The following is a 16,055-nucleotide window of genomic DNA, read 5'->3' as shown; positions in this document are numbered from 1 at the left end:
AGGGCTGCCTGCAGTCCCCAGGGATGACTGTACAGGGAGCCCTATGCACGCATGGCTGAGCAGCTCAGCACGTCTCTGTGCCACACACTTCTGCAATTAGCAGTCCCACAGGGAGCTCGGTGCCCTGCCCTGTGCTGGGGATGGCTTCCACTGAGCAGTGTGTGCTCCTTGGTGACATGGCTTTGGTCAGTGATGCCTGTGGGGTGTCAGAGCTGCTTGGCAGCATTTGGCTCCCAGGAGAGCTGAAGCTCAGGAGGCTCAAACAGCAGGCTGTGAGCCCCTGGATTGCTGCAGGGGATGCATGGGGCTAGCCCTTGGGTCAGCTCTGTGCTTTGAGAGTCTTAAATCCTCAGGCATGATTTGGCTGAAAAGGAGAGGGGCTTTGGGGAGCTGAGCTGCCAAAGGACCTGAGGATGTTTTCCTGTTATTTGTCTAAGCCTAATCACCACTTTGCTGATGCAGGGAGGGAAGGAAACATTCACTCCTAAGCTGTGTGTTTGCCTGGGGCTGGCTAAACGGTGGGCTGCTGGCCAGGCCCTGCTGGGAGCTGAACATGGGTATTGGGGCAGGGTGCCTGCAGGGACACAGTGCTGGGGACACACTGCACATGGGGATGTGGAGCCTGAGGGGCTGCAGCAATGCCTGTGATGAGTGCTCAGCACCTGCTGATTGCTGATGTGCATCTTCCTTTGCTGGAACAGGTGTTTTTGTGGGTGAAATCAAAAGAGAGAAAATCTGAGATTTTGGCTGTGAAAGTTGAGCGTCCTCGGTGTGGCAGCAGTTGGAAGACTATTTTTCGTCTTTGCAGGCTTTGCCTGTTTCTTGGCTGGGGGACAGCTGATGGCACTCAGGGCCATTTGCACCTCAATTTCCTCCAGTTTTGGTTGCCGTTTTTCTGCTGGCTACCACTTGGGCTCTTTGTGCAGGGAGCCCCGTCACCCTGCAAGATGCTAGGGGCACCTGGAGCTGTCACAGCTGTCACCAGAGACTCCTGAACATCCCCAAGGGCACCAAAGCTGAGGGGTGCCGTGTGTTGTTAACAAGGAGCACACTGGGGACCCCAGCACGTTCCCAGCAAGGCGACTCCCTGCACCTGAGTTATGGCTGCTCACGAGGAAGCAGCCAAGCAATTAGATCACTCCTCAGACCCATTAAGCATCACAGGCTGAGACGAAACGACGTTCCATTTTCTTTGCAATCGCTCATATAGGACATTTATTGCTTGCCTCTCAGTGGGGCGATGACGCCAGCCTGGCCCAGCCCTCGGAGCCACGCTCGGAGTCTGCAGCCTGTTTGGGGGTCCCACGGCCTGCAGGGCTCTACCTGGGGGCTCAGTGGGTGCGCGCAGGGCTTACACCCGGCCCAGCATGCGTGCGATCCACCAGTTGCAGGGCATGATGATACGGCAGATCACCCTGCCGCCCTGGTAGCAGTACGGGTAGGGGTAGTAGCCCAGCAGCGGCTCGCAGACCCGCCAGCAGTAGCGGTTGGCGCGGCGGCACTGTGCACAGCAGTAGCCCCGCTCATCCCACAGCGGGTGGAACTCCAGCCCGTTTTCTGTCTGTGAGAGAGAGTCAGCCGTCAGTGCGGCCTGGGTGCTGCTGGGCACCCCAGCGCGTGCTTCCCCACACTCACGTAGTCGTTGACAGGCAGGTCCTCTTCTGTCAGCTGCCGTGTCCGGCGCTTGGGTCCTGGTAGGGCAGCCTCCATCCCACGCTCATTGCCCCCATCCAGCCAGTTCTGGTCATCCGTGAACAGCCCGGTATCTTCTTCTGTTCTTGCCAGGCCAGCCAGCTCTGGAGCTGTGGGAAGAACCCATGTTTACAGATCCCCAGCTTGGACCCTCTGACGCAACGTCATCTGGGGCACTTTCAATTCTGCTGGGTTGTTTGGAAGGATAGAATCATTGCAGTTCAGAAAAACCTCTAAGATCATCCAGTCCAATCCAACCCACCCCCACCATATCCATAACCACATCCCTCAGTGCCACATCCCTACGGCTTTGGAACACCTCCAGTGATCCCTCCACTCCTTGGGCAGCCTGTGCCAGTGGCATCACTGCTCTTTCCGTGAAGAAACTTCTCCTAACATCCAACCTGAGTGTTCTTACGAGCACTTCTGGCCCTGCTACAGCATCTGCTTGTCGTTTAGGCCAGACCCATTGTGACACTGATTTCCTTTGCTGAAATTTTATCACAAATGGAGATGACAGAGGAGATGGGGGGCACAGCAGGGTACTGGTGGCCATGAGTCACTTGGTACTGCATGAGACAAGACATCGTGCCTCCACGGCCGCTGAGGAGGGAGGTGTCTTGGTTGAGGTTTTAAACAAGCTCATTCTGATAGAAATGGGTTAGAGAGTGGGTAATTATGCCAGCAGATCTCAGAGGTTGTGGCCTCTGTGGAACGTGTGGCGAGCAGCTGGAGGTGGCAGCCCTGTTGTGTAATTGAGAAGCGGATGGCTGCTCCTGCTCTGATGTTCATGTGGCGATGAGAATTTAGGCGTCCCAGTTTCCAGCAGTGCTGGCTTCCTTGCAGGTACAAAGGAGTTTTCTGCCTTTATTACGAGGGGGGAGGACACTTTACAAAGTGCAGAGCGGTGGGGAGCCGGAGGAGACTAACGCTTTGCAGAGAGAACTGTCGGCACATTGTTACATTGGCATATTCCCTCTTGGTTGTGGCAAGCATTGAACTCATGTCTGAGACTTACAGCAGGGCAGCAGGAGTGGGATAGTAGCAGAGGAGACAGGGGAGGCGGCACGGCTGCTGCCAGCAGTCACCCCGCAGGTATCTGGGGAAGGAGATGGCTCCTTGTACCTGCTATTGGCGTTGGGTGGATCCAGTAGATGGTCACATTTCTACAGATGTTAAAAATTTTGGAGCTCTTCAGGAACTCCTTGTTCTGAATGGGTTTTTCACCAGGCACCCAGACCATGGACTGCTCAAAGTAGGTGGTGGTGATTTCTTCACCCTGAGGAAGAGTCAAATTTGAGAACAGCATGGTAAGGCACCCTCACCCCAGCTCAGCACCCATCTTCTCTTCCTAACCCTAATGCACATCTCCACTTCAAGCACCTAGATTTGTCTGCCTCAAACCCTAGATTTGGGTCTCAGCAGGTGCACATCTGACCAGCATCACCCTGCTCTCCCCTCCCTCCCTCCACCATCCTCCACCATCCCCACCTCCACCACCGCAGAAGTCTTCTCCTTTGCAGTCCCCACCATCTGGATCAGCCTTCTGGAGCTCCCTAGCTCATTTAAAACCAAAGATTAAAACATCTCCTCTCTGCTTTGCTCTTACTACTTAATTTCTCTCTCCTTCTGCTCCTGATTTTGTGATCGAACACTTTAATTTATTCCTCGCAGAAATTCTTTGCACGGCCGTGTTCTGTAATTTATACCACATGTCTCTGCCATTGCATTATTCCATGGTGTGTTTTGGCAGGCACTTAGGGGGGAGATATATAAAGATTATTGGATGGGTCTGTGCTGTGCTGTCTGCCAAGGCGGCGCGGTGCATGGTGCTGATGGTGGCCCATAGAGCAAGCTGGCAAATGGCTTTTTCTCTCCAGAAGGTGTCTGGAGCTGCATTTTTCTTTTATAGAATTTTTCCATATGGCTTCAGGAAGTCCTACTCAAGAGCCAGCAACACCTGACCGATTTTGAGTTGTTTTCAGCATTTTGCTAAAAGCCGTCCCGTTGGGAAGGCGGCCTGGCACTGCTGGGGCTCCGGGAGGGATTTTCCCCAGTTTGTGTGCTTTTTGCCTCCTTTTGTGCTTCCCCCTCCAAACTACAGAGAACCAGGGGAAGGAGGAGAGCAGAGATTGCTGCTGAAGGCACTGACTGCGTTTCCCAATTTCTCCAAAAGCAGTCAGGCTCCCCAGAAGAAATGGTAGATCTTAAATCTACATTTATCTCCCCGGCTTTTACATTTCAGCTTTCTACCTGGGGCAATGTTCTGCTAAAGACTGAAAAGTCACATCCGTTTTATGGTGGTAGCAGAAAAGATCTATTAGCTTCTTATGGCATAATCAAAGAATCTGTGTCTCAGAATTTGGGTCATGATTCAGGGAAAAGTTTCTTGCCCGCGCTTTATTCCAAACACATGTTCTGCTGGCACTTAATTTGTGATGGCTTCCGGGGATGGGGATTGAACCGACCCTCATCCTGCAAGTGAGCAGGCTTGGGGATGGGGCACGGCTGCTGCCCTCACCCCACTGGTGGCACAGAGCTGGCACATCCCCTGCTGGAGCAGAGAGATGGAGGTAGCACTGTTTCCATGCCACACGCCACACCTTGTTCAAGCAAGATGTAGTAGGTGAGATTTAAAGGCACATCTGCAAAAGGGAGGCTTGTGGAGGCTGGGGCCATGCTGGCACACCATTTCTTTGTGCGAGATGCCTTGGTGGCAGTGCTTGGCCAGGCTGCATGCAAGTGGCAGAGCGCTTTCCCAAATCGCATTTTGCAAATGCGGCTGCTCTTTTAAACTCATTACTTCTGCCTCATTCTGCTCTAGAACAGGAGGCTCAGTTCTCAGAGAAAGCAGTTTGATTGACTTTTTGGTGATTGCTAATCCTGAGCTGCCTTGCGACCTTTTTGACTACAACAGGATTATTGTTCTTGGTCTCCGGTATTGTGCTAAGAGGTTTTTGTCTGTCGGCTGCCTAATCCCGTCTCTTTCGACTTGTTGTTTTCAGAGGCAATCCTCTGCAATAAGATCATTTCATGAAGCAATCACAACTCCTTATTTCTCTATCACAGCCTGGAGCAGTGGGAGCACTGGGTGCCTCGCAGATTCGGGTGCTGCTTTGCCCACGTACCTCCAGCTCAGGGATCTTGGTCTCCGTAGTCTCAGGTATGACTTTGGTCTGAGTTTTGATGAAGCACTTTTGAAGTCCCACAAAGAAGATGCCAGTTATTCCCTACAGCATCAAAACAAAGAGCAAGAAAGCAGTCATGGCATAGCAGAAGGATAAATAACAGCATCCTACGGGGAGTGCAGCTGGATCAGAGCTTAGTCATATTTTTCCTGTTGATGTTTTTGTGCAAACTCTGCTCAGCAGCAGTGCTAAGACGTACTAACAGGTTCTCCTAAGGGATGTTGCATTTTATGGTTTGGGAGAATTGGGCTTTTTACAAATATTTTAAGGCAGGTAGTCATAAAATTCCACTTTGCTCCCCTTCTCCTTATAACTATCACGAGCTCCAGTTACCATAAATAAAAATATGCAGAAGAGTATTTGACCGTTATGGTTATATGAACATTCAGCCCTCAGTTCCTGCTAGGCTATTAGCTGAAAATTTTGCCATATGTCACTGCACAAGGTAGTTCCCTACAAATTTTAATTAGGTTTCAGAGAGAGCCTACAACATTGTCACAAGGTTTTAATGCTCTCCAGACAGACAAATGTACTGGGTTTGGGTAGATTTATGATGATTGCATTCCTTTGCAGGGGTAAATCCAATAACTAGGTCTTGCTTTTAAAATGTATTTTTCTGGAACTGAACCTTGCCACTATTAAAGCTTACGTAGGCACACATCTCCTGTCCTTTGAGAGTATGCCCAGGTGGTCTGCACATGGGGATTGCTCTCTCTGATGCAGAACAAAACCATCCTGGAGCGTGCTCCGGCAACACCACAGCATCCTAAGGGATCCTCTTGTTCCTATTGCAGCTGGACTGGGAAGCACATGTTGCATTTTAAGCACCCGCTGGGTCCCATTCCATTGGGGAGCCAGGGACTCCCATAGAGCATCCCCACAACTCCCAGCAAGGAGATGGGGTCTGGGCAGGGCTTCCCCCATAAACCCTGCTCACTCACGTTCTTGAAGTCGTGGATCTCCAGGATCTCCTCAGTGCCATTCCCGCTCCTGAAGGTCTCCGTCCTGGTCAGCGGGTCGATCTCCATCACAATTTTCTTCTTCTCGCCGTGGCTGAAGAAGGTGTGCTCCATGTCATAGACCTGAAAGGGACAAAACCACACTGGCTGAGCCCCCACTGCCTTTCTAGTCTTTGCTGTACCCATGCAACGAGAGGCAGCTCCAAGGGAAAAAAGGCAGGATGAAGGCACGTGCTTGGCTATGGGATAATGGAGAACCTGAATAGCAGCAGGTGAACATGGGGCTAGAAGATGCTCATCCCACACCCATTTATGATAGAATCATTAAGGTTGGAAAAGACCACTAAGATCATGCAGTCCAACGATCAATCCATCACCACCATGCCCACTAAACCACATCACTCAGTGCAACATCACGGTTCTGGAACACCTCCAAGGACAGTGATCCCACCACCTCCCAGGGCAGCCTGTGCCAATACCTCCCCACTCTTTCTGAGAAGAATTTTTTTCCTAACATCCTATATTTATGTTCCAGGCTGGACTGAAGCCCTGATTAAGGGACTTCGCCATCCCCCGTCCCCAGCTCGCTGGCTCCATCTCTGTGCCTTCTGCTTTCCCTGAGAAGTGCCTCCTCCTGCCTTGAGGAGACTGGGGATCGCCTGCAGATCAAAGCCCTCCTCGAGGGCTGCTGAAGAGCTGCTGAGGAGCTGCAGGGTGTCACAGCCTGCTCCCCGGTGTGTTCGTCCCCGCAGGGAGCCGGGGGAGCAGCCCTCTCTTCCCTGCACAGTGAGCCTGGCAGCCCTCCCGGCTCTGCGGACGCCAGGCCCTTAAAGGATGAGTAGTGGCAGATGCTGTTTGAAGCGCAGAAGTGATCCTGCTGGCACAGCGAGAGCTGCGCAGAGTCTCTTTTCCCCAGTCAAATAGCAACGTGCAGAAGCAAAGGGCTTGTGCAAAATCCTTCTCAGGGTTTTCCGGGTCAGCATCCCCCATTTTGCAACTTCAGGAGGATGTTGTGGTGCTGGAGCTGGCTGAGCAGTGCAGTAACTACCGGATACCTTTGCCCCTGGTAAAAATGTGAAGAATGATGTGCTCCTTGGCAGTCGCTGGCATCTCCTGTTTGTCAGCAGGAGGCTTTTATAAAGATATATATATATGTCAATAGACTTTATGATATGGAAAAAGTAGTGCAGAGCCTAAGGTGGCTGGAAGGCTGCCTGTTCTGACTGACAGCATGTGCACGGGGCCATAAATCAGCTGTAGGAGGGTACGATCCTCAGTGGTACCTTACTCTCAAGTTCCTCTCCATTTACAAAGACTTATTCATGCCAGCACTATGGCCAAATAACCCATTTGGGCTTGGCTTGCCCTCTGCTGCTCAGAGAGATGTTTTATAGGGCTAAAAATAATTCTTGCTTGCCAGCCCTTGAAAAACATCCCCTTGCATGTCCGTGGTGAGCCCCTCACTGATGGCTCCTGCTTGTGCTGGCGGTGCTGGGTCAACGCTGCCATGCTGCAGGCACCAGGGCTGGTGCAGAAAGGCTTTCAGTGCTGACATTCTCCAAGTTCTTCCGCACTGCCAGTGGGGCTGCAAGAGCCCAGGGATGACGCTTGGTGCTGGAAGTAAGACTTTCCCCAACATCTCCTTCCTTGCCGAGATAGTACAGGCAAAGCACCAGTGTCATTTTTCTTGGTCATTTTTAAGTCATTTGCATTGACATAAAATGACTTTAAAAGGGTGATTGCCCACGTGTGAGCTCTGGGTGGTCTCTCCCCTTGGTCACTTGCTACCAGCAGCCCCATCTCCACTTGTTTTAGCCACACTGCCTTTGGCCAACGCTGGGATTTTCCTGTACCTGACCTCTTGCCATTCCCTTGATATCTGAACTGAGTCAGAGCCCATCCCAGGGTCAGCACCACCCCGCTGGCTCGCACCGTGCTTCTCGAGGAACAGTGGAGACTTTATAAACGTCTTGGCAAGAGCCCGGCTGCACATATGGCTTTTATTGCTTCTATTTGCGGTATTTATTTCTATGTGCTGATAAGAAGACAAAGCTTCTGGCGCCTGGGGGTCCACGGGTTGGTGAGGAGTGAGGGGAGCTCACTGTAGGAAAGGGGATGTGCAACAGGAATTTTCGGGCTGTCAGGAGTAGGAAATCAACCCCAGCATGGTGCACCCAGGGCCTCCCAGCTGAGCACAGCACACAGAGGGAGCAGGGAACGGAGGAGCTCAATCCAGTTAGCAGGAGCTCCCTCTCCAAAAGCTAATCCGTCTCACCATCCCCTCACATTGCAGACACATTAAAGTAAGAAATACAATCCATGACAATCAATCACCACTGCGTCCTGGCTTTCTCTCCTCTATATGCGGTGGCATAATGACTTTTCCACCGGTTTCTGGCAAGATAATTGAAATGAAATGGAAAATATTTTCTTACTTGTCATGAAATTTGCTGCCCGTGAAAGAGACTAACTTTAACTCTTTGTGGTGCAGCTCCATACCCTTTAATTGTCAGTTAGGAGAGGAATGTGGTGACAGAGAAAAAAGCCAGCCTGTATAAAGTAAAAGCTAGTTATGAATAATACAAGGCTTTGTAAAAGTCCCCACAAATCCTTGTGGTGCAAGAAAATACATTTTGCAAACTTGCCTGTATTTCAGGGCACAGTTCAATTTAAGCAAGGAGGCGGGGGAGCGCAGCGCTCCAAAACGCTGCCCCGAGGGCTGCACTTACTTGTCTGGATGCTGGGTTCCACAGGTGTTTGACACCAAAGAGTACGAGGATGAGAGCAATGAGCAGCACGCTGAAGAGCAGCCCGCAGACCTTGTACCTGGTGCGGGTCTTCTTTCGGGTCTTGGATGCTTCTGCCTAGACAAGCACAAAAGGACAATATCCAGAGGTCTGCCATCGCTCCCGAAGGGACGAGGACACGAGCACACGGCAAACTCACATCCAGAAAGCGGCAGTCCTCGGGGCCGTGCTGCGACGTCCCTCCCATGATCTCGGTGCTGGCTGCTCCCTGTGTGCGAGGACGAGCGCTCGAGGTGGAGTTACGCAGGCTCTGGGCTGCACATGCAGTAAGGCTGGCTTCCTGCGGCTCCGATGACGGCTGCAGCCAGCGTTCCCCGCAGCCCGCCTGCCCCGGGGCTGGGACAGGAACACTGGTGGGCGAGAGGGGACGTCGGCAGCTCGCAGGCTGTGGGCGATTCCCATGAGTTTGGAGAGGAGCCCTCGCTCAACTCCACTGCACGGTGCCCATCGGGCCTCTTATGAGCTCCCAGCTGGGGCTCCCGGGCTTCAAGCACTGCCCCTGCCCTCTGCTTCTCCCCCTGCACCATCCCTGGATGTGCCCAGGCTGTGCCAGGGCTCCCCAGGCTCCTGGGGCAGTGGGGATGTGGATATGGGCACGGCAGCAGTGCAGGTGTTCCCATGGGCACGCATCCATGTGTGTGCAAGTAGCTGCGCACACAGCCATGTGTATGCATTTGCATGTGTGTGCACAGATGCGTGTGTGCATGCAGATGTGTGCACATCCTGCCAGCACCACAGGAATTCGAGCTCTCCCCGTGGAGGGCCCTGGCACCCCACGCTCGCTTTGTGCGGCTCCTGCATCGCCCCGCAGTTCAGCCCGGCCTGGAATTTCCTGACTAAATGTTTTTTTGTACTTAAAAACAATTTCCATTTGTGGAAATCATCCCATCTCTTCATGGAAATGAACCCGTTTTGAGGAGGGCTTTCAGGACTGCAGCGCAAAGTCTGTGCTCTGAGCAGGACAGTGGCTCCCTGGTGCGGAGGAGCTGGCACGTTCCTTTTTCCCAAGCTGTCTGTGCTAATAAAAACTGTGAGTGCGGGATGCACTAATTAAAACTGTACTGAAAGGAAGAAAACCCACGTCAAAAACCCACATTCGTTTTTTCTCTGGTGAGAAGCAGAGGAAGAAATGGCAGCACTGGTGATGCCAGGACCGGTGCTGGCTCTTCAGCTGCTGCCAGCCCTGTATGCGGGTGTCTAATATGAGAGGCCGGTACTGACAAGTGGCAGACAGCACGTTATTCGGGGGGGAAAATCATTTTTTTAATGGGCAACAATTGCAGTCAGCCTTTGAAAACATCTGAAATATTTTGGAAACCTGAGTGCAGCAAATATGTGCAGCCAGCGCAGCTCTACTTCCACACGTTCCCTTTCATGGGGAAGTTTCGCCTCTGAAGCTTTTGTTCTGAAAACTGAAGGAACTGTTTTGGACTGAAAACATTTTTTGTTTTTTTCCTTCCCTGTCAAAATTACTGTTTCAGAGAAAAACTTTGGAGCTGCTCTACTGAAAGGCGGTTATGATTACAGGAAAGAATTACAGCAGCGCTGTTAACCAGACATAATTGATCCGCATCGCAGCCATCTTCACAATATCCCCCACTCCAGGCACAGGAAACACTGCAAATACCACTCATAAACCAAATTAGGCATTATTATTTTATTACTGTTGTAAGGTAAATGTCAAGTTTTTTAATGACAATCAGCACAACTCCGGCAGGAGTCAGACGGCTGAATTAACTTGAAGAGGTGAGAACCTCCCAGGGCTGGAAGTTAATAAAACTCAATAAATATCATCACACATGAGGAGCAGGCAGAGGGATGGGCATCCCACATGCCTCCACTCTCCATAGGCAGCAGTAGTGCTGCCCAGCCCCACATTCCGGGTTTGGTGGCAGCAAAACACGTTTTTGGGGAAAATTGTTCAATGGCTGTAAGATGACAATTAGGGTTTCTATAGGAGAGCAGCTCTGATGTAAATTTCCCATCGGCGCCAATGAAGAGGGAACAACTGCTAATTTTCTTCAAAGCTAATGAGTGCCAGTCTGTATGACGGGGGAGAATTTAATCTGATGCAAACTGAGGAATAGAAGCAATGCTGATATTAACGTGTGGCTAATTGATACTCAGAAGAACATTTGGAATGATTAAAAGGCATTTGATTTCTATACAGGACAATAAGAGGCTCACTGCCTCCTCTCCTTTCTGCACTTCTTGCTTCTCTTTGCCCAGCAAACAATCTCTCATACTGCTGTGCAGCTTGAGTGCTGCATGACATCCCTGGAAATACCATACCAAGAAATTCCTCCCAGCCAGCACAGGAGTGTGAGACGCAGGAATAAAAGCGGCCCTGAACTGCTGAGAGCAGCTCCCCAGAGCAGAGCAGCTCGGCCAGCAGCCTCCATCCAAAAACGAACTGTGATTAATGGGGTGCTCTTTGTTCTAATGAAAAACCCATTAAGGTCAGTGGCAGCATCTCGGAGCAGCACTAAACTGGAACGATGGAGACAGTAAAGTTAAAAATGAGCCATAATATTAATGTGGATAGTGAATTAATTGGGCAATTCCACAGGCAGTACGTAAATCACAGCGTTCCCCACGGGACAGGGATGCTCCTGGTGCTCACCGTGGGATGCAGCCTCGGCAACCCCGTGCCCCCCAGTCACCACCACCTGGGGGCTGCTGGGGGTCTCCCCACAGGGCTGTGCCTCTTGCACTGGGTAGTGTTGGCTCTCCTCTTCTGCTAACAGCTCGTTAGCCACGGGGCTGATTGCTCCGAGCCCTTTCTGCTTCAAACAAATCCATTCTCTGCAACTTCCAGCAGATGAGAGGCCGCGTATCTCCTCTTATCAACCTGCCACACAGGGCCCTGTTGGAGAGAGGTTTAGATAATTGGCCTATTCATCATTTATTGTTTATCTTAAGTTCACAGCATGGTAGAAAACTCTGGAGACACACTTGATTCAAGTTAAGGAACTTAATCATCGTGACAAAACCACCCGGGGATTTGGGCTTCATGCATGTCGCTCTCTGCTGCAGCGGATGCTGGGAGCTGACAGCCCTCACTGAGGGGTGGCACAGATGAGCTCACGGTGGTCATTACAAAGGAGCTGCTCAGTGATTGCCATCAGCACGTGCTTCTCTTCGCTCACCCCATGAAAACCCCGTGTCTCGGCACTACTCTGGCTCCGTCATCAACAGAAGTTGTTAACAGAACAGAAGAACTTCATCCAAACGCTGGTTTCATCTTGACAAATAACTGTGTGGATGGGGCTCTGGGCAGCCTAATCAAGTGTGTGGCAACCCTGCCCACAGCACAGGGCTTGCAGCTCAGTGATCTTCAAGGTCTCTCCAACCCAAGCCATTCTACAGTTCTATGACAATTTCATGTCTCTGTTCTATAGATGTTCAACAATTCTTCAGAAACAGTTCCTCATGCATGAGGCTCACCATGCCTACAGGACAAATGCAAGTGGCATTCTTCACCAGGCTCTGAACATCTGGGATGCAAAGATCAACATGGTAATCATGGTAAACAATCCCCAGCCATTGTAAGCCACTTCTCCCAGTAAGGAGCTACTTCCCACCAGAAGTGTTAAAATGTAATTGAAAGCTATGTGCGTGTTGGTGTTGCACAGAAAGCCATTTTATTAAAGATATTTCAAAGCTGAAAGGATTGTTAAGATCCAAAGCAATGTTGTGGAGCTGCTGCCAGATGTGTGCACAAGAGGATGAGAACGCTGGCTGCCTGTTGTACTGTGAGCATCTCTCAGGAAGAAATTCTTTACTGAGAGGGCAGTGAGGCATGAGCACAGGATGCCCAGCGAGTGTGGGTGCTCTAGCCCTGCAGGTGCTCAAGGCCTGGCTGGCTGGGGCCCTGGGCAGCTGAGCTGGAGGAGACAACCAGCCTGCTCCTTTCCTGTAGCATGCCCATGCAGCTCTGGCTGCTCCCAGCACCAGCTGCTCTCACCAGCAGAGCTGGTGTCACTGGAGCCAAGGAGGCTCAGGTGCCCCTGCTGAGAGTATATAGGGAGTGGGGTGGAGGCTGTGGGGGCACTGCTTGGCTCAGTGGGTTGTTATCATGGGTAGGGAGGTTTGGGTACATGGGTCAGCAAGATCCGAAGGTTGGCGAGAGGTGACAGAGGAAAGCGGAGAAAAGATCAGAAATGGAGGAGGCTCTGATGTCTGTGGATGAGGTGGACTGGCTGCAAGCCGTGTGAAGCTGAACACTGGGGTTTGGGTTTGTGCCCCCTCGCCAGTGCGTGGGGATTCCCAGGAGAAGTCAGCTGCAGCGATAAGGTTCTGTGTATGTGCTTTTGTCCTCCCGAAAGAAAGCACATTTTTCTTGCTTACTGGGAGTTCCTGTTTGTCATTTTTATAAATCAGTGTTTATTGGCCTAATTATTGTAAATGCAGAGCCCAATAAAGGTGACTGTGATTGCAATATCTGGTAATGAATTTTATAACAAACCTGCTGAGCTTGAAAGCTGCCAGCAGGAGAGACATTATGTCAGGTTAATGACAGAGAGGAGAAATGCTCCCCACTATGCTTTTTCCAGAGCATGAAGGACCTCTGGGGGAGGCTGCTGGGTTCCTGCAGGATCCCCTCATGTTGCAGCCCAAAGCTGTGGGGCTCCTTGCTGCTCCCCCATGGATGTGTGATGACACTTTAAGTATCAGGATGGGGAGGCATAGCCCTGCCAAGGCTCAGTCCTACGCTGGACATGTAGCCATGAGCCAGCAGCATCCAGAGGCACTCCTCTCCCTTTTTCAGTTCCCCATCTGCCTTAATCCCACCATGCAAATGCTGAACGTGAGGCACTGGGAAAGCAGCTTAAACAGCACCTAAAGCTAGCTCAACTCAAACTGCTGTAAATAGATTAATTTAAAAAAATCAATTGAGCTCTGCAGGGCAGATTTTCCAATAGAGATGCACATCAGCACTCTGGTGTCTGCTCCTATCTCCTCTCTTTTGCGGAGAGCAGTGTCCCCACCCTGCCCTGATGTCCCCAGCTTGTGTTCAGCCACATGTGGGGCTGTCCCACTGCCACCCCAACCCCCTCCCTTTACAGCCAAGAATTCACTTTGCTGAGGAAAGGAGTGCTGCTCCTCAAGTGCGGTGTCGTGGGACATTTGTGGGCTGCTTGGGAGTGCTTAGGAAGCCCCAAGTGGTGATGCTATTAAATATGATCATAAGCACGTCTGATCTCTGGCCAGCACCAAGCTCTGCTGTTTCCCAAAGTCTCCCAGTTTGGATCTGAATCTGCATTTCAAAGCCACGAGTGCTTGGCTCTGAGCTCTCAGTCTGTTACAGCTGTCAGCTCTGTTGAGCCTGGGTCTGCGCTGCTCTTGGTCTGGTCTGTGCCACTGCAGCGATTGGGGTGACTCTGCTAGTTGGGATCAGACCCAGAGCATGGCTTCATGCTGCTTAGCTGGGTTGGCAGGGCCTGATTTAGCTTTCCAGCAGCAAGAACCTTGTAGAAAACGGAAAGAATGAAGCCTGGAAAAGAACATATTTTCTCTTAAATAATGCAGAGAAATATGGAGGAGGAGGTCGTATAAATGTGATTTAGCCCTCTGCCCCTGTGTTATTTGCTCCCAATCGTGAGTGTGCCTCATCTGTGTCCCGTGGGCTGAGGGAATTGCTTGCCCTCTGCAATGTGCAGGTGCTCGCAGGCACAGAGCCTCTCTCCCAACTGCCACCAAGGAGCTTGAGCCGCTTGTTTTATATCTTTCATATTTGCTTGGCAGCTGCTGCGTTTGACGCTGCTCGATGTGAGAGCAAATTGCATTAACAGAAACATATTTATGGGGACGAGTTGAAGGGGAGGGAATCGTGCTCTGAGGCTGTTTGCAGAAACCTGTGCTGAGCTCCTCGGGGGCTGCTGGGGCGCTGGGCAGGAGGCACCCAGCCCCCGGCCTTGCTCAGAAGCTGGGGTGAAGGGCTCTGGGGGTGCTCCCCCCCAGACCCATTGCCCTCGTGCCCCCCCATCAGTGTCCATTGGTTTCTTACTGGTGTGCCCTAGTGATGTATCTGCTGGAAGCAAGAAGACAGAGGTGGAAGGCTGGGATCCATGGCTGCGTTCAGCTAGCTGCCGAGGATATTGTCAGGGCAATATCCTGCCCTGCTCCACCTTTGAGCAGCGATATTTCATTAATTTGGTCATCTCTGCCTGTGCTGATACAGTTGCAATATTGCAGAGGTTCCTGCTCGCAACTCCCTGAGGAGGAGTGGGATTCAGACAGCAGCAGAGCTCTGCCCTGCGCAGTGCTGTGCGCCCCACGGCTGCTGGAGGGTTCGCAATGTCCTGTGTTCCCCAGATGCTTTCAGGCAGCAATAATGATACACCAAAGCAACTGGTTATTATCATCAAACCCTCCAAAATCTCAGGGAAACTCAGCGAGGTCTAGATGAAGTCATGTCCCTGCACAGACACAAAAATGTCACATTGTGTTGGCCAGTGCCAGCAGACACTGAATGAGTGGCACTGAGCATCACTCCCACTTCTGTGTGCAGGCTTCTGGATGCTCTTCTCCCCCAATTTACAAACAGCCCTTGTGCTGTTGGTTTCACCTGGAGGCTGGCAGTGGCACTGAGATCCCTCTGGCTACCCCACCCGGTGGCCGGGACAGGCCTTTCCCACGTGGTTTTTGTCACCATGTTGGCTGCAGGCAGTTGGGGAGCCAGGTGAGTCCTCCCCTCCAACTGCACAAATACCATTATAACGCAAACCCTACGTACATTTCTGTTTTCATTTACACGTGGGGAAGGGTATGCTGCTGTATTCTGACTGCGTTATCACGGACAGCAGTGCCGCACCATGCAAGTGACGTGTCCAACAGCAGCAGTGTGAGCAGCGGGGCTGACATCTCCCCTCCATCAGCTGCACTTGGGACTTCCCTGCTGGGCGTGGGAGTGACAAATGGTGCGATCGATGTGGAGGCTGAGCCGTGCTGTAATCTCGCTCAGCCCTGCTAAGCCCGGAATTGATCCAGATCTAATCTCACTGATCCTGGGCAAACCCAGGAGCAGATCCAGATTCTGATGTAACATATCCTGTGCAAATCCAGAGGAGCTCGATCAATGTCTCTGTGTCATCACTCTGGTTCCTACTCGCCGTGAAGGGGCTTATCCATGTTATCTGCTCTGTGATGTGTAACGCGATAGAGCTGGGCGCCACGATCGATCGCTGCTCATTAGTGACTGATGTCCCCTCCGCAGGGCTGCAATGCCCTGCTGCACCTGCAGGGCGGCAGGGCTCCCATGAGGTATGATAGGAAGAGGCTGAATTCTGCCTGGAGATCGGTGCTGTGGATGTATAAACTTTAGCAAGGCCTTTGAATATCTCCAGTGGTGTTCTCCTGGAGAAGCTGGCAGCCCACAGCTTGGACAGGAGGAAAAGGAATTGGAG

The 16,055-nt window shown here is 51.6% G+C and overlaps 1 protein-coding gene across 1 annotated transcript; it reads right to left on the bottom strand.

Annotated features, from left to right (window-relative positions):
* Nucleotides 1–1,196: 1,196 nt before the first annotated feature.
* TNMD (tenomodulin) lies at nt 1,197–9,021 on the bottom strand. Its single transcript, XM_052672789.1, has 7 exons — nt 8,786–9,021; nt 8,569–8,703; nt 5,822–5,962; nt 4,821–4,922; nt 2,818–2,971; nt 1,636–1,802; nt 1,197–1,561 (listed from the first exon to the last, which is right to left on the bottom strand). The coding sequence occupies exons 1-7, from the start codon at nt 8,831–8,833 to the stop codon at nt 1,352–1,354; spliced, it is 957 nt and encodes a 318-aa protein (XP_052528749.1). The 5' UTR covers nt 8,834–9,021; the 3' UTR covers nt 1,197–1,351.
* Nucleotides 9,022–16,055: the final 7,034 nt, after the last annotated feature.

Source organism: Tympanuchus pallidicinctus, unplaced genomic scaffold (genome assembly GCF_026119805.1).
Source record: "Tympanuchus pallidicinctus isolate F22 unplaced genomic scaffold, pur_lepc_1.0 scaffold13, whole genome shotgun sequence".
Taxonomy (NCBI): Eukaryota; Metazoa; Chordata; class Aves; order Galliformes; family Phasianidae; genus Tympanuchus; species Tympanuchus pallidicinctus.
The sequence above is the reverse complement of the archived record's forward strand: the minus strand, read 5'-3'. Positions and strand labels throughout refer to the sequence as shown.